Source organism: Geotrypetes seraphini, chromosome 5, assembly GCF_902459505.1.
Source record: "Geotrypetes seraphini chromosome 5, aGeoSer1.1, whole genome shotgun sequence".
NCBI classification, from domain to species: Eukaryota; Metazoa; Chordata; class Amphibia; order Gymnophiona; family Dermophiidae; genus Geotrypetes; species Geotrypetes seraphini.
The window spans coordinates 62,276,791-62,295,858 of NC_047088.1; the positions used below are offsets into that span (position 1 = coordinate 62,276,791).

At 43.7% G+C, this 19,068-nt stretch overlaps 1 protein-coding gene across 2 annotated transcripts in view; it reads left to right on the forward strand.

The window, feature by feature from the left end:
- The window catches only part of LOC117361578 (DNA-directed RNA polymerases I and III subunit RPAC2-like), a 40,414-nt gene that overhangs the window by 12,820 nt on the left and 8,526 nt on the right, over window positions 1-19,068 (forward strand). For both annotated transcript variants that reach the window (XM_033947112.1, XM_033947111.1), the window contains exons 2-3: window positions 4,374-4,471; window positions 9,276-9,352. In XM_033947112.1, the coding sequence (XP_033803003.1) occupies window positions 4,374-4,471; window positions 9,276-9,352 (175 nt within the window). The remainder of the gene's footprint in view (window positions 1-4,373; window positions 4,472-9,275; window positions 9,353-19,068) is intronic.

Below are 19,068 nucleotides of genomic sequence, written 5' to 3' on the forward strand. Positions count from 1 at the left end.
CTGTTCTGTAAAGGCACAGGCCAGTGAGTAGGCCACTCAAGAAATAGAGGGTCAATTTTATATCCATTTGTGTTAAGAGCTAGAATCAGACTGTGTAGATTGCTTGCAGCTACGGCTCATCTTGAGTATTTGCATCCTGTGACCCTGTCTAAGAGAAGCAACCAAAGGAAAAGGGAGCGAGAAGCTAAAAGCAAGGAGATTGAAAATTGCTTACTTTTATATTTCTTGACCAATATATTTTCAACTTGTTCAATAGCAGAATTACAAATAAGCTTTTCAGACTGGGGCATTTCTCTCCTGTGAGTTTGCTTCTTTGTAGGATCTTCACCAGGTTGTTACTTTTATGTTGATGTCACTAGGTGGCAGCATTAGACTTTGGATAGCGTTTACATTGTTATGCATAAAGAGCTACATCATACTGGAATTAATCTTTTTTTTTGAGGGAAAAGAGGTAACGAGATGTTGAGATGGGAGTCTTGAATATCAGTACACATAAAACTGTTAATCTACGAAGGAAACCTGTAGATTTTTTTTTTTATTAAAAAGATATATTTTATTTGAGTGTTTTTCAGGTAATAAAGCAAGAATAGGCATACCATATTTCTTTGGTACAATGCAAAACATGTAAAACATATAGGTGTAATATCCTTTCCCAAACCTCTCCTTCCCCCACCCCACCCCACCCCACCATATGCCACTTACATCAGGCAGAATCAATCATTCACAAAACACACTTGGGATGACATCCATGAATATCACTGTATTTTATACTCTCACTCAATTTAACGTAGGGAACCCTGTATATTTCCATTTGAACTTTTAGCAAGTATAGCTTTGGTCTACAACAAGATGTGAAGCAGGGCTAAGGGAAATACAGTACTTCCTGTGGTAAGAGTTTATTAACTAATGAAAATTAAAATATGTGCATTTTAATTTTTTTAAAGTTTTCTTTCTGAGGTTAGTGAGTAAAAGGCATGTCAAGTTCATTAAAGGACTGTGGTGTGTTAGCTCATTTTTAAGGATAATAGAAATAGAGAAAAAGAAAATAAGATACCACCTCTCTATTGGACTAAGTACATATTTTTGATTATAGCTTTCAGAAGGAAACATTTGCTCATTTCTGATTTGAAGAAGGTATTTCCTTTTGAAAGCTAATCAAAAATTGTACTGTTAGTATATTAAAAAGGTATCATCTTAAAGAAATTACTGGAAACACAATTATATTTCAGTTATGTGGTAGGCAAGCAGCGTAATTCTATATATGGCGTTCGAAATCGTGTGCACAAATATGGGCATGTATGCAATTTAATTGATGAGCTATTTAGCACCAGTAATTGGGCTCTAATCAACTGTCAGTGCTAATTGGCATTAATTGAAAATTGTGCACAAATCGTTAGGTGCCTGAATCTGCACATAAGGGTTACATGAAAAGAAGGCGTGGCCATGGAGGGTCATGGGTGGATCAGGGGTATTCCTTGAATTTATGTGTAGTTTTATAGAATAAGGGAGATCCACTCATAAATTAGGCATAAGAATTTATACTTGGTGTAAATCCTCGTGCCCAAAAGTGCTCGCAAATCCTGGCACCATACGCTATCCTTTAAATGGCGCCATTTATAGAATAGCGCTTAGCATTAATTATTTGGGTGCCATTTATAGAACTGAGTCTAACGTGTGGTATGAAGATCATATTTATTTTGTATAGGCTTTAAATGTAGCACCATCTCCACCAGCTTAGCATGAGAAGTAGCAGGAAGCAGCTCAAGGAGTCTGACACCATGCTAGGTAACAGTGGAGTTGATTGGCAATTACCTTATTACATAAAGCGAAGGGTAAAAAATGGAAACTCTTTGCTTTGTAAGCATTTGGAGTGGTTCTTGGTTTCCATGCCAAATAAGATACGTAATAAAAATCCTGACTATATTTAAGATCAGTTCACTGCTGAACCTTGAAATGTCTCTTAAGAGAGTTGAAAGACGTCAGAGACTTTCCTGTACTGCAAGGCAGACTCCATATCTGATTTGTTGACTGCTAAACTTAGCTCCAGGGAGGTCAGAAACCCTGAGATGTGCTGATTGCTCGGAGATTAATGAGGCGCTCTTTTGGCTTTGGAGGTGATCCAAGCACCTTACAGGATTGGTACTGAACCATTAGCACTTATGCACTTGTCAGGCATCCAGAGGGAGACAGAGAAGAGAATGTATCCCGAGTCTCTCCTGTATTGGACTCAGCTGATGAAGTAAGTGTCCACAAACCCACCAACAGGAAGGGAAATTGCTCCGAAGGAGCCCTGGTTTTCTAAAGTATATTCCCCATCAATAACAAAAAAATCAATGGTGAAATTCTTTCAAAAACAAGGCCCTGGAGCCTACATTTGCATTATGTTTCCGGTGCTTTATAAAACCAATGTGAGTACTCCACCTCAGCTGAAAACCGAAGAGCAATGATCTATGGCTGAGGAAGGAAACATTTAAAGGAAGATAGAGCAGAAATAGGGTTAGCTCTTTCTGACTTGTCCACATTTATAAGATTAGCTAATAGAAGACTTCATTATCATTTAGCGATAACTGTAAATGAAGGCTGCAAATGGGGAGATAGGATGTAACCTGCACTGAGCAGCAGTGTCAATCTCCAAATGGTTGACGGGGAAGCACTGAGGAAAGGTTTATGGAGTTTATGAGGTACAATTTTTAGTTATATAGGTGTCAGTGAGCTACATTACAAGTTTTAGGGAGGGAGTAGTTATACACTGATCTCCCTCCCCCAAACCCCACCCCCCAAAAAAAAAAAAAAAAAACAATTTCATATTTAACCAGTAATGTTTGAACAAATGCACTAATTGTACCATGACACACTTCAGTCTTTGGTTCAGAGGTCCCAAGCTAATGTTCTGGTTCAGGAAATTCAGGTTTGTGTATGGCTGTTCTAATTTCCAGTGAACTGACTTGAGTACAAAACTTTAATTCACTTTTAGTGCTGAAGTTAAAAATCAGTGCTAAAGATCAATTAAGGGACATTTTCCTTCTAGTGCACCTCTTGTATTGGACAGACTTTCACGCGTCTGTTCTTTCCATGAAAGTGTATTAAAATTAAAGCACTCTGGCCCAGATTCAGTATAGGTGCATGTACAGGATCTCCCTAAGCCGCCTAACCACCACTCTAACCGCTGCTCATAATACAGGTGCCAGTTAGAAACTCGCATTGCAGTTTAGTGGTCCTTTTTCTCCGTGCGAAGACTACCAGCAGGAGGGTTACCCAATCCCTCCTGCCAGGACACCCGAAGCCGGTCCCCCCACTCCCGAATGTCCGCGGCAGAAGGAGTACCCAATTCCTCCTGCCACCACCCTGCTGACAAATCCCCTGGCGGGCCACCCCTCTGTAATGACTACAGCAGGAGGAATGTCCAGTCCCTCCTGCCAGACACCCCACCACCACCCCGTAATGACCATGCCCAGGAGGGACCCCCCCACAAAGGCAAGCTGCCGACCCCCCAGCCAGAATCCCCCCAGCCCAGTCAGAACCCCCCCCTGCCTAGCCCAGCCAGACCAACTCCCCCGCCCACCCGAACCCCACCCTACCTTTAGTAGTTGGCTGGCCAGCCGGATGCTTCCACCATCTGGCCTGCAAGCCCGCCTTCATCTAAATAGCAGGCTTGCCCCTTTCCAGTGCATTGTGGGATGCACCGGGGAGGGGCCTAAGGGCCTGTTTGGCCCAGGCACCTAAGGCCCCTGGGCCAACTGGAATCTTAGGCCTCCCTCCCAGTGCATTATGGGATATGCTATGAGTGGCCTAAGATTCCGATTGGCCAGATCCCTTAGGTCCCTTGCTGATCAGTTCAGCGGCTGCATTTACTTGAAGGTGCCTGAAATGTAGGCTAGCATTTTGCTGGCCTACATTTCAGATGCCTTCTACTGGCCTAGTGCTGCCTAAGCTTGCCAAAGGCCACTTCCGAGCGAAACCACACCCTTGCCTAGCCTTAGGCAAGGTTAGGCGACCCTACACACCTCATTACGTTCCCGAAGGCGCCTATAATGTATGCAGCCTGCTTTGGGAGGGGTTTTCTTTTTTTCAAAAACGTGCGTCCCGATTAGCTCTTAGGCAGCAGTAGGCTGCCTAATATCGGAACACCGTTTATAGAATTTGCTCCTCTGTGTTTATACTCTTGTTGTCTTTTTGTTTTGTATTTTTAAGTGTACATTATTGTATACTAAAATCTTCCTGCTTCAGAAGCTGTTATACCCCACAAATAATGTGTGCTAAAATAGAGAGGGTTGGAGCCAGATGAAAACTATCTATTCCACTTATTCTGCCTCTATCTTCCAACAGTGGGAAATGGTTGTGACTGGAATCCTCTTCCCTTCTGTTAATTGCAGGTCCAGGCTAATGGAACGGATGAGACGTGTGTCACATTCGTGCTACTTGATGAAGACCATACCCTGGGAAACGCTCTCCGCTACATGATCATGAAAAAGTATGTTCTTTCTTTACCTTAGAGATTGCTTCATCCATGGCAAAGGCACGGTACTTAGACACAGTGAACTTAGAATGCACAGTAACAAGCAAACCTTACATTGAGGGGGCAGACTAGAATTACATCTTAGAAAGGGTAGATATATGCAAAATTAATTATATCATTTGCATATGATATGGAAAATATCCACATTATGTCTAAGTCCGATTTGGATGTATGGCTTTAGATGTCCAAAGTCAGCAGTGGGAAAATGCCTCATTTTCGAAAAATATGTCTAAATTTATTTGTTTTTTCAAAAATCATCTATCTGGATGTCCAGGTTATCTGGTCGCCCAGACTGGTAGGACATTTATCTTTATACCACATTTTCAACTAAAATTTTGTCCCAAACGCCCAGAACAAGACCATTTGGATCTGGGAGGGGACAGTCCTGTAATGCAGTGGTTCCCAACCCTGTCCTGGAGGAACACCAGGCCAATCGGGTTTTCAGGCTAGCCCTAATGAATATGCATGAGAGAGATTTGCATATGATGGAAGTGATAGGCATGCAAATTTGCTTCATGCATATTCATTAGGGCTAGCCTGAAAACCCAATTGGCCTGGTGTTCCTCCAGGACAGGGTTGGGAATCACTGCTGTAATGGACTGGCTAGTCAAACATGGCAACAGAGCAGGGGGCTACCTTAGAGAGCACTGCTGTAAACTTCACATAAAGGCACTTTTTTTCTAAGGTGCGCTAACCGATTAGCGCGCGTTAAACGCTAATGCATGCATGTTAGTCTATGGACACGTTAGAGTTTAGCGCGATCTAATCGATTAGTGCACCTTAGTCAAAGAGGGGGAAGTGTGCCACATAAACATCTCACCAGAACTCCATTATAGGTTATGGTGAGCCCCCTGAAAACCCACTATACCCAGATGTCTACACATCCCCAGTAGCACTTATGGCTGCAGGTGGCACCTATGTGGCAGTAGAGTAGGGTTTTGGTGGACTCACATTTTCCACCATGAATGTAGTGGTTAGATTGGCTTATGGGACTTGCTACTCCTCTTTATGGTTCACTAGCCCACCCCGCAGGCTATTTAAGACACCTGTGTGCAGCTTTACTAAGCTTTCCTATAACAGGTGCTGATGTTCTGGAGACAGGTATGTACTCTTTTATTGAGATGGGCGTGTGAGGGGGGTCAGTGAACTCTGGGGGAGTGTGTGAGGGTCTTTACTTTGTCCCTGTAGTGGTTATCTGGTCACTTTTGATACCTTTTTGACACTTATACCTGTTTCACATCGTCTAACTCAGTGGTTCCCAACCCTGTCCTGGAGTACCACCAGGCCAATCGGGTTTTCAGGCTAGCCCTAATGAACATGCATGAGAGAGATTTGCATATAAAGGAAGTGACAGGCATGCAAATCTGCTCCATGCATATTCATTAGGACTAGCATGAAAACCCGATTGGCCTGGTGGTCCTTCAGGACAAGGTTGGGGACCACTAGTCTAACTCACAATGTCTAAGTTTTGTCCAGGATGTCTAGTAAAACATTTCCTTATCCCTGCAGGACGTCTAAGTCAGCCCATATCCCGCCCTAATACTGCCCTGACCACTCCTCCAGATATGCCCCTTTCAGCTCTGGGCACACAGTAGAGAGTTGCGCAGGGACAGAAATTAAACCAGTCCCTGCCCATCCTCAGTAGAATCAAACCCGTCCCCTGCTAGGAGTCAAACCCGTTCCCTGCTAGGAGTCAAACCCGTCCCTATAAACTTCAGAAGTAGTTATTTCATTTAATTATGCTACTGAATTAAAGGCTCTGGTAGAGACCCATTTACAAATAAGCAAAGACACTTTATTAATTTGGAAATATTAATTGGGAAGACTACATACTTTGTAAACTGGTTTCTATTTATATTTTTATAAACATAAAATATAAATACTCAGCTGATGAGGACCCCCAAGCTGTCAGCTGAGGACTTCCTCTGCAGTTGGCCAGGGGTCCCTTTTGCCGAGTTTGGTAGGCAGCAGTAGCATCCTTGAGTCACAGATGCTGGCTCCTCAGTGGCTCATGGATGCTGCCAGTGACTGCTGTGCTTGGGGATCCCCACCAGCCACAGCAAGGGTCAGGAAGTACTTCAACACTGTAGAAATAAAACCAAAAATTCATTTCATTTTCTTTTGAACACAATACAAAGACATCTGCTATATACATTTCTGAAACCTAACATATTTTAGTCAATAAATTCCAGTTTTTACCTTTGTTGTCTGGAGACTTATTTTTCCATCAAGATGGTCTTGGTTTCTTTTTTCCACTTTCCCATCTTCTGTAAATTCCTCTGTTGCTGTCCATTGTTTCCTCCTACCATGGTCCAGCATTTATCCCTCTCTCATCCCACGGACCATGTGCAGCATCTTGCACCCTGCCCACCAGCCCCATTCCCAACATTTCTCCTTCTTTCACCCCTCTTCAGCACCATGCCATATCTCTCCCTCCATTCCCTTCACCACTATGTCCAACATTCCTCCCTCTTGCATCCCTTTCAGTCTGTAGGACTGTTCCCTTTCTACCACAACATTTCTCACATACCTCACTTCCTCCCTATAACCAAAAATTCTCCTTTCTTCCATTCCCCGTGTACATGACCATCTCTCTTTCCCTCTCACTGACACACCCACACCAAATTCTCCCTTTCTATTCCCTCCCCCACCTCAGCATCTCTTTCCCTCCCTTCTTCCATCCGCTCTCCCAAGTTCATGCCTTCTGTATCCAAAAACACACTTCCTCGCTGCTTCTGTGTGCCGCTTTTGCCTTCCATGTTTGACCCCCTTCTGTGTCTCGCATTTGCCTCCCACGTTCACGTCCAGATAACAGTAGGGGTTGGAGGCAGCTCGAGCTCAGAGGCTCGTCTTCTTTTCCTGCCTGCAGCACGCACACTTAGCCAACCAGAAGTCTTCCCCCAACGTCAGAGCACATGCAGGGTGAAATTTCTGTCTCCGTGCAACTCTCAAGCTCAGTGTATGTGCTTTTCAAAGAAAATCAAGTGTACATTATGTGTAGCAATTTTTGCATACATTGGGAACTTTTTTTAATATTTAGACCTTTTGAGAATTTGCAGCTCTTCAATAGTCTTAAAAGATAACTAAGAAGTCAGAACAAACCTGCAATTCAGTGTACAGTCCTTTTTTTAAATTGCTGCTTCTCTGAATGCAGGTGTATACTACAACAGTCTTTTTACAGTTCAATTTATCATACCTCACAAAATTTCAACAAGATTACAATAGAGTTTACAATATAAATACCCTCAAATTAGGTTCGACAAGTTTTAACAACTATACAAAAATAATTAATGAGAAAAAAGATGCCTTCAACATTTTCCTGAAATGGTAATATGACTCAAAGTTGACACAAACTTAATGGTAAACTATTCCAAACTTTGGGGCCTTGATATTCAAAAGTCGAATCATGTAATTGTTTATGGCAAATATACAGAGGAGAAGGAAAATTTAATTTAGATGTAATGTAATGTAATTTATTTCTTATATACCGCTACATCCGTTAGGTTCTAAGCGGTTTACAGAAAATATACATTAAGATTAGAAATAGGAAAGGTACTTGAAAAATTCCCTTACTGTCCCGAAGGCTCACAATCTAACTAAAGTACCTGGAGGGTAATAGAGAAGTGAAAAGTAGAGTTAGAGGAAAAATAAAAATAAAATAAACATTTTAACAAGATTTTAGATCACTGGAACAATCTTGAATTTTAAAGGATCTCAAACTACACTAGAATCTCAGCTAACCGGCATTCAATTAACCGGCACTCTCAACAAACCGGCAAAAAAATTGTCGGCCAAAAAAGTCTCCTGCGCTCCTAAGACAACATCCAAAATGGTGCTACTGACCCAATAACCTCCCCTCCTTCCATCTCTTCAACCCCAGAGGCATCAGCAGCAGCCACAAATCTCCCTCCCCACCCCCGTTCCCAAAGCAGTAGAGCTGATCCTGATGACTTCTTCCCTCCGTTACCAAAGCAGCACAGCCGGTCCTGACAACCCCCCTCCCTCCCTCACTCGCCTGATGATGTAGCAGCAGCCAACGAGCAGAGGAAGTGCCAGTAAACAGGCAGCTTCTGGCCAGCTTCCTCTGCCATGTCACTTCCGAGATTCTACTGCATTAATATAAAAAATTAACCCACTAGAGTTCAATCTCTATATAGCCTTATGGACCATGCAAGCCAGTTTATTTTAGAACTGCATGATGGGAGGAATGGGTTCTTGTTTTAGCCCCAGTGTTAGTGGATGCTCTTGCAAACTCACTGGAACTGAGCATTGTATTTGGCAGTGGTGCTATCTATAAGTACCAGAGCAATGTAGGGGGAAATAAGCAGAGCTACACAAAGATGTTTGTGAAGAGCCTTCTTATCTGATCTAACCATGTTCGGACTGAGCAAATTCCAGGGCCAGTCAGCTGCTGCACTGAAGGTTAAAAGCCGATAAAGAACACATGGAAAGAATATGCAGGATCTGGGTGAGAGACCTCTCCTATATTTCTTTTTCAAAGCATTAAAGTGAGCATAACACTGGTTGCTGCTGTGGGGGGGGGGAGGGGCGCTTTCAAGAGGTAGCATAGATGGGTTTATTTTAGCTGTAGCAAATTTTCAGTTCAATTTGTATCAAATCCACCAGGTATTTACATTTCATTTGGAGTCAGGCATAATAAAGAGTTTTGTATCCTTTAATAAATAAATTAATAAAAATAATGCTGAGCATATCTTTTGTAGCCCTTAATTTGAATGTTCTTTTTTATGGACTTGTTTAGCCCTGAGGTAGAGTTCTGTGGCTACAGCATTACACATCCATCGGAAAGCAAAATAAACTTTCGTATCCAGACTCGAGGTAAGCATATGGTTGGTTCTAATTTATTTCACATTTGCTTGTCTTGTCAGAGATTCCTCACCCTTCAAAGTTGTGTAGCTTCAGAACATAGATCTGTGCTTCCTTAGACCAGTGGTTCTTCACATCCAGCATCATCTCTTTAAGAATGGAAAGTTCCTGGGAGAACCATTCCTTGGTGATCACTCTTAAAAGTATATCTAGCTGGTAACTGCTTATGCATCTTTTCATCCAGAAACTTGCCCAAGTCATTTTACCAAATCCAAGCTATGCCACTTGTCTAGACAACATTCTCCGACACACTTCACAACTTTAGCATGCATGTACCAAAAAGACACTTTAGCAAATTTCATGGGTTAGTATATCCTAAATTTAGTATTGAATTAGATGTAGGGCTTCTATTCGAAGGTGCTTATAAAGAGGAAATTTAGATGTTAATTAGGGTTTCTTTGAGGATTCAACCCCCACTGCAGTATTTTTTTGTGTTTTCATGCCACCGTCACTATTTCTGGTTGCCATTTCCAGTGGAATCAAATATCTAAATGTGTCATTTAGAAGTCGTCGGTGCAGAAAGGGCACAAAAACTGAATGGAGGATACAATACAAGCCAGTAGAGCAGTGGTTCCCAACCCTGTCCTAGAGGACCACCAGCCAGTCAGATTTTCAGGATAGCCCTAATGAATATGCATGGGACAGATTTGCATGCATGCCACTTCCATCATATGCAGATCTCTCTTATGCATATTCATTAAGAGCTCCTTTTACAAAGGTGCGCTAGCCGCTACCTCCTCCTTTTAAGCAGGCGGTAATTTTTCAGCTAGCACGCGCTATAACGCGCGCAAATCTTGTGCATGTGCTAAAAATGCTAGCGCACCTTTGTCAAAGGAGCCCTAAGGCTATCCCGAAAACCTGACTGGCTGGTGGTCCTCCAGGACAGGGTTGGGAACCACTGCAGTAGAGGGTTGAGAAAGTGCTAAGAGAAGAGTTTATCCAATAAATACCTTTTTTGCAATGGGGGTGTTTATCCGTTAAAACTTTAAATCAGATATCTTACTATCCCCCTCTTTTACGAACGCATAGCTTGGGTTTTAGCGCCGGCAGTGGCGCTAAAGTGGCGGTTTCAAGTTTCAAGTTTATTAGGATTTTATATACCGCCTATCAAGGTTATCTAAGCGGTTTTACAATCAGGTACTCAAGCATTTTCCCTATCTGTCCCAGTGGGCTCACAATCTATCTAACGTATCTGGGGCTATGCTCCAATGGTAACTGCTCCAACAGTTACTGCCAGTTACTGGCAGTGCTAAAAACCACGCTATGCGTTCGTAAAAGAGGGGGTATGTTTTTGTTTTGGATGCTATATTTCTTTTTATTAAATATGACTTTAATTTTCATTCATTTTTAAGTTATAATTTCAGGTGGTTGAATACATTTTTGTCATATTCCTCTTTCACACTTACTCTCCTCTGCTTCCTAGAATCACATGACAAGGTTTTAAAAAGTGTTCTCTTCAGGGAGGCACCCCTGCTGTCCCAAATTGAGTAACCCATTGCTTTACCTACCTGCACTGAATGGCTTCCCCTCTGCTTCCTAGAATCACATGAGAAGGTGATTTAAAAGGGACTGCACAATTAAGACTGATCCTTTCAGTGCAGTTTTTTAATCCCTCATCTCAACCTCACTGCCTCTTTACAGCACTGACATACTACCTTCGCATGTGACCCTGTGCTCTCTAGACTAGTCCACCACCAGGTTTCATCCTGGTTCCCCTTTCACTGTTATGACTCCCTTACTCCCCCTCTTGCTATTAACCATCCCCAATCTCTCCCCAAGCAACTCAACCCCTTAACACCATACCATTTACTCTTTAAACCCTTTGCTTCTTCCTTCCTCTTATCCTCTACCCTCTTCTCTGCTCTGAAGATCCAACACTTTCTCCCTCTCATTCGGTCATCCCCTCTCTCCACTGCAGCTATCCCTGATGCCTTCAAACATGCCACTGTCACACTCCTCCTCAAAAAACCCTCACTGGACCCCACATGCCCCTCCAACTGTTGCCCCATCTCTCTCCTCCCCTTCTTATCCAACGTCCTCTTCACCGCCTTTACCTGGACTTCCTCTCCTCCCATACTATTCTTGTTCTGCTTCAGTCAGGCTTTCGTCTGCTGCACTCCATGGAAACTGCCCTTACTAAAGTTTCCAATAGCCTTTCCTGGCCAGATCTAAAGGCCAGGAAAGGCCATCCTTATCTTTCTTGATCTATCTGCCTCCGTTGATACTGTTGATCACTGCCTACTCCTTGATACACTGTCCTCACTGAGATTTCAGGGGTCTGCTCTCTGGTTTTCTTTCTATCTCTCTCATCGCACCTTCAGTTTATGCAATGGTGGTTCCTCCTTCACAGCCATTCCACTATCAATTGGTGTACCTCAAGGCTCTGTCCTGGGACCACTCTTTTTCTCAATCTACACTTACTCACTTGGAACATTGATCTCCTCCCATGGCTTCCAGTATCACCTATATGCTGACGTCTCCCAGATAATAATAATAATAACAACGGTTTATATACCGCAGGACCGTGAAGTTCTATGCGGTTTACAATGATTATAAAAAAATGTTACAAATTGAATAGAATTGACATAGTTAATATCTATTGTTTAGCAGTTCTAGAGATCTGGTATTGAGAGAGAGATTGTGCGAATCAGTTTCCTATGTACTTTAGTAACAGATATGTTTTCAGTTGTCTCCTAAGTTCCCTATATGTATTGGCAAGCTTAAGTAGTTGTTTCAGATCGTTGCCCCATAATACTGCTTGATAAGAGAAGATGTTGGTGATGAATTTTGAATTTGCATCCTCTCATTCGGGGGGGGGGGGGGAACAAATTTGAGCTTCTTATATGTCTACTAGAGAATGACACGGGGAGCGATCCCCGCAGGGAGCCGCGGCGTGGCTGTGGTTTGGCTGCGGGTTATGGAGACTCCATAGCCAAATCGCCGCAGACACGGGGACAAAAGTTTTCACCGCCCGCAAAAACGGTGAAAAGATTTGTCCCCGAAGGCAAATGTACCCCCTTCTATGTACCGCTATTTACTTTGTCTTCACCGTGTGTCTTTGGTTCGGGACCGGGTGTCAGATTTTTTCCAGCGGCCATGTTTGTCTCCGCCATGTGGTCTGTCTCCTCCAACTCTCTACCCGACTTGCACGTTGCCGCATTGACTCCGCCCCCTAATATACAGGCTCTTCATTGGTCAGTTCTTTTTGCTCAATTGGATTCACTCATTTCACTGGGAGGAGCTGAAAGCCTGAAAACTTCGTCAGGTACAAGTAAGTGTTCTCCCCGGCTGATTTAGATGACCGCCCAGCTAATCCTGCTGCTGCCGCCGATGCTCCTTCCCGGGCTGACTCGCTGCCGAAAATTTTGTTTGACGCCTGCCTTTTTTTTTTTTTTTGCCAGCATGCTTTTACTTGCTTTGGGCCTTCCTCGTTGCCGGGACCTGCCTACTTTCTGTTTCCGCGAAGGCAGGACCCGGCAGCGAAGAAGGCCCAAAGCAAGTAAAAGCAGCAAGTTGTAAGCTTCCCTCCGGGGCTCTATCGTGTGCGTGCTGGCTTCCCTTCTCTTTCTCCCCCTCCCCCCTCCCCCGGGACGCTACTTCTGGTTTCGGAGGGAAGAGAAGGGAAGCCAGCACGCACACAATAGAGCCCCGGAGGGAAGCTTACAACTTGCTGCTTTTACTTGCTTCGGGCCTTTCTCGCTTCCGGGTCCTGCCTTCGCGGAAACAGAAAGTAGGCAGGTCCCAGCAACGAGGAAGGCCCGAAGCAAGTAAAAGCAGAAAGTGTAGTGGTATACCATTTGAGAAAACCAAACGCATGGACATCGGACCCGATTCTGCTTGCTCTTTTAAAGCTCTGATCCAAGCAACCTTGGTGCCTATTGTGGAAGATAAAGTGGTCAGCCAGGAAGAATGAAATCAAGAAAGTTCAAGTTTAGTCAAGCTGTGATTTGAACTTTATAGGCATTTGTTTTTCATCCTTTAACTGGCAGGCAGAAGAATGCTCCATTTATTAATCTTGCAAAGTCTGATACAGGAAAAGCTAGAAGTGCATCAGGATTTAAGGAGCTTGGGGTATGCAAATCCACTTAATGCAGAAATTACAGTAAAACGAAATCACTTTTCTATTTCACTGCAGCTCTACGAGGTTCTTTTGCCCTTAGCTATAGTCAAATGATGGATAGGAATATGTTTATTTCATTTAAGTTAAGGGAAAACAATATTTTTTCTGAGTATCCTTTAAATAATGGTTCACAAATTAATTCAGCCTATTTTAAGGCTGGGTTTTGTTTTTCACATTATTGCTTCTGTTTTTATAATCCTTAAAAAAATAAGGGGCAATTCTCCAAGTGGGTTCTTCCTCGTAGGCACCCTGAGACAGTACAGGGAATGCCTATTCTATAGCAGTGAATGGGCTCCCAGAGGTTCCTTTACAGAATGGTAGCATATAGCCTTAGATTCAGGCGCCTTACAGTTAAAGCAGCCATAGAGCTGACGTAACTAAGCATGTCCACTTGTGGGAGAAATGATTTTATTTTCAGTTTACTGATCAAAATGTGTCTGTTTTGAGAATTTATATCTGCTGTCTATATTTTGCACTATGGCCCCCTTTTACTAAATCGCAATAGCGGTTTTTAGCAGAGGGAGCCTATGAGCATCGAAAGCAGTGCAGGGCAGTCAGCGCTAAAAACCGCTATTGCGATTTAATAAAAGGGGAAGGGGTATATTTGTCTATTTTTATATAGTTGTTCCTGAGGTGACATTGCATAAAATCATCTGCCTTGACCTCTTTGAAAACCTGCGGAATATATATGGGGTGGGGGAAGATTAGTGATAGAAAAATTGTATGAAAAATGACTATTTTCAATTTAGTGATCAAAATGTGTCAGTTTTGAGAATTTATATCAGTTATCTATATTTTGCATTATATTTGTCTATTTTTCTATAGTTGTTTCTGAAGTGACATTGCATATTTTAGTCATCTGTCTTGACCTCTTTGAAAAATGAAACAAATATTAATTAATATTTTCTCTGCATACAGTGTGCTTTGTGTTTCTTTTAATTTTGTGGTTACCATAATGAATTAATATTATATACAGTAGTGTACATGAAAAATGAATGGAAGAAATTGCATTACAATTAGTACTATTTACTATTATGATGGGGATGGGGGTCAGGGGTGGAGATTGGCCTGGGAAACTTGGTTGAGAGAAACACTGGTCTAGGTGACTATGGACTTCACTCAGTAAGGGCCCCTTTTACAAAGCCACAGTAGCAATTCTTCCTTGGCAAATGCACCAAAGTCCATTTGCTGTGGCACAATTGCACGAATGCATGCCCTTAAAAATCAGATTTCATGGTAGCAGTTTGCATTTTAACCCACTTGTGCAGATGATTTGTTGTTCATCCAAGGGTTAAAAAATAAGGACAATTAAAAGTACAGGTTGTGTTTTGTTTTTGTATAGTTAACTAAGTTGTAAAGAATGTTTCCTTTATACGTTAATAAAGATAAGTATATAAAATCATACCTGTTTGAGGCTTTTATGCATGCTGCGGTGACGGTGACGGGGCGGTGAATGGGATGGCAGTGGCGGTGACGGGGCGGTGAAAGGGATGGCGGTGACGGTGACGGGGCGGTGAAGGGAATGGCGGTGACGGGGCGGTGCAGAGGATAGTCGGCCGGGGACGGGGCGGTGACAGGGACAAATTTTTTCCCCATGTCATTCTCTAATGTCTACCTCTCCGCACCAGATATCTCTACTGAAACCCAGTCCAGAGTCTCAGCCTGTCTGTCTGACCTTGCCGCCTAGATGTCTCACTGCCATTTAAAACTGAATATAGCTAAAACAGAGCTGCTTATCTTCCTGCCTAAACCCACCTCCCCATTTTTCCCATTCTCTGTCTCTGTGGACAACACTCTCATCCTCCCTGTTTTGTCTGGGGGCCGATTCATAAAATATAATATAATTGCAGAGCTCGAAAAACTACTCACTTCTAAATGTTCTGTGTTCATCTTTGTATAACTTCAATATAAATATAGATTAATTGTGATTCATATGTTGCTTTTTATGACTTTACTAGCTTTATAGCCCGTTACATTAACAGGTGCTAGAATATATGAGTGTGTCTGTCTATTTCTTTCTCTCTCTGTCTCCTTAGCCGCTTTCTGTATTTCTGCCTTTCTTTCTTTCTTTTGGCTGTCCACCACCACCACCACCCCTTGCGTGTTCCCCCTGTCCATTCTCCCTTCTTTTTACCTCCCCTGTGTCCACCACCACCCCTTCACTGCTCCCCTTATCCAGCAGCAGCCCTTCTCCCTTTGTTTTACCTCCCCCCTGTCCATCAGCATCTCTTATATTCTCCTTGCTCATTAACAGTACTTATCTGCTGTATTTCAAAATTTTCGGCCTCCAATCTCTATACACACAGCACTCCTAATAGTTAAGCCACTTCTGTTTGTCCCAACGTGGCCTGTGTTTCGCAGTTCAAAAGTTGTTAACCGCTGCTTCAGGGCTTTATTTGAACAGAGTCCTTGCCGCCCCGCCCCCCTTCACTTCCCGCGGGCCCGACTACGAACCCGGCGATCAAGCTTATTCGCAAAACATGAATTCATGTTCGAGTCCCATTGAGTTCCTGATTAAGATGTTATTAATTGCATTAATGTTGCACAGAATTTACACATATTAAATGCGTAAAGCAAACACTTAAAATGATTGCTGACTGAGGAGGCTTGCTACAAAAAACTTCACATGAAATATGCTGTTCGAGTGTAGCCGCAGAGGTCTGGTTATGAAATGCTTTAAGTGATATATTCATAAAGAAATTGTGAAAAATTGAGATATATTGTACAAATTTGCTATGGAGTGAGGCAGCGTTGGATGTTATAACATTTCCCAAAGTTGACATGGTTCAGTTGATATAATATTTTTGACTACCTTTGTAGTCTGAGCATTTTATTTTTCTATTTGATGTGTTCAGTATGTGTCTCCTGCTTTTTTTGTTTTTCCTTCCTTTCTAGGGTCTCCTGTCTATTTTACATTTCTTCTCTCCATGTCTGCCATCCATCTTCTGTCTCTCTCCTCTTCAGCATCCCTCCTTATTGTCCCTGTTTTTATCTCTCCCCCCCCTGTTCAGCATCTGCTCTTTTCTGCTTTTTTAGTGTCCCTGTCTACCCTTATATTTAGCATTGTCTTCTGTGTCCCTATCCTTCCCCCCCCTTCATGATCAACGATGCCCCTTAGTGTTCCTATCCCACCCGTTTTCCACCATTGCTGTGTCTCTGTTCTTACTCTCCATGCCCAGTATCGCTTGTCTGTGCCCTGTGTCTCTCCTCTCTCTTTCCTTTCTCCCACACCACACATCAAGCATCTCTTCCCTAACCCACCTTGCATGATGTACATTTAAATTTTATCTTCTTTCCACCACATCATTAGTTGTTTAAAGGTTTTTCCCTAACAACAGCAGCAGATGAATCTAGAGACCAATGGGATAGCCCACATCTACCAGCAGGCGGAGATAGAGAAACTGATTAACAGGTGGTCCTATTGGCTGGCATTCCTCCTGTTTATCCAGTATTCTCTATCTCCCAGCAGGTGATAGTCGCTATTCAACTAGCTCCTGGAATCTGGCTGTGACTAGGCCTTTATTTTCTCCTGTTGAGGCTTTCTCTTCAGTGAGCTGGCTGATTTATTTCTCCTGTTGAGATCTTCTCTTCAGTGAGAGAGGGGTGTCTGGCTGATCAGTGCCGGCTTTAGAGGTTACACTTGGGCCCTCCCTTGTCCCTACCTCACCTTCCCTCTGATGATAGAGGGTCTGCCTTAGTCCCTATTTTTTCTTCTTTCCCTTACAAAAAAAAAAAAAGGGACTCCCTGCAGCTACTTTTTTGCCCTGCTAGTGCTGAGCAGCCGGTGTTTCCCAGCATCTCCCGGCTCTGTGCAAGGGGTTTCTGCCCTGTTTGTGATGAACGACAGGCATCCACCGTCACTTTCATTCACCTTGTGGATCTTTTGGAGGTTGCTGTATGCAATGTGGGCTCGGCGTCGCGTGAGTACAGCCGCTGTTATTTTGTGTTCTGGACTCTGGGGTTTCAGTTGGGCAGACCTGAAGTTTAGTCATTCGGGGGTGCATGTGTGTGTTTTTCTTTGGAGGGCTCCGGTTTGGTCATTGGCAAACTGTTGGTTGCCACCATTTTCCCGCGTGAAGCCGGTATGCGCGATCGGCAGAGTCGTTGAGTTCCCGGGGCGGTATTTTTCAGCGAGACGGTGCTCTTGTGCTGTCGGCAGTGCCCCTTCACTGTCGGCAAGCCGCAGCGTTTCCTGAGGCTCTGCTTTTCTGTGGGCTGACCTCCTTCACTGTCGGTGCTGCGGCTTTTCACGAGGCAGTTGTTTTTGGCGGGCAGTTCTGCTTCTCTGTCGGCAGAGCCGCATTATTTCCCTCGGCTCTCATTTTCAGCGGGCCGAGATATCTGAATTGTTGGACGTAGATGTGGTACACTTTTTCTGCTTAAAAAAAAAAAAAAAAAGAAACCCACAGTAAAGTGAAAACACTCCACGTGGTGCGGTTTGTGTGCTCGGGGAGTGTTTCTTTGCACTTTGCCTGCTGTTTCAGGTGCGTGCTGGTGGTATGCGCCCAGCTCGTTAGCTATGTCAGGGGGTTGCAGAGTTAATTGACCTTGGTGGTTGCCAGCCCAGTGTGGTGGCCTTCTGCACCGGGTTAGCACACCGCGCATCGTAGCAGCGGACAGTACGCGCTTGAAGGTTAAACGGTACGTTATGCGGGTTTCTTTTTGTCTCTCTTGAAGCCTGTCTATCTAGGAGACTTTGCCTGCTTGGGTGTTTTCTTCTCTGGTTATCTGGATGAGTTGCAGATGGGTCTAGGGGAGATGCCGGGTGGCCGGTTGGATCTTCTCCTATTCGTATGGCAGGACTGGCTTCCTCTATTTTCGGATTGGCAGTTTCTCCCGGTTTCCGACTGCTTCTAATCCCTTTTATTAGACGGCCCAACGAGCTGGCAGCGTGTGCGGTGCAGCTGCTTGTGGCCGGGGTACCCTTTGGGGGACCTGGGTGGGGGAAGTCAGATTTTTTCCCTGAGCCTACTTCTTGGAAGGCCGCATCGTTCTCCTTTCTGAAGGGGCCTGGACTTCGGATTTCCATGCTTATCACGCTGGTTTCTCCTGTCGCCATTTTCTCATGGCACAGGCTATACGGGCCCCCCCGACCAGACAGGAAGGGCTATATAGCTCCCTTTAACCAGGAGCCAGTTACCTATTCTATCCTACCCGCGGAGGATCACGCGCTATGTGGCGGTTAGCCTCATCCCTGAAGCTCTCATTAGTGATGTGAGCTTTGTCTGATCCCTGTTAGGATGCTGTTGTTTTCCACGGGGCGGTGGATGCAGCGTCTTGTTTAAGTCTAGTACGTATTCACTATAGAGGACATACGTATTTCGCTCATGTTCCATGGTGTTAGTACTGTTTTCATGGTTCCAGTATATTCCTCTTTACATGGTGAAACTTGATTTTCCTAGGAAAATCTTCTTGCAGATCCTACAGGTCTCATCCTGCCGTTTCCTGACCTTCTGCACTTCATTCTGAGGAGACTTCTTCCAATGTCTCTTCCGGCTTTCTCATGAGGGAGAAGACGCTATAATGTCAGGTCAGGGGGCTGTGAAGA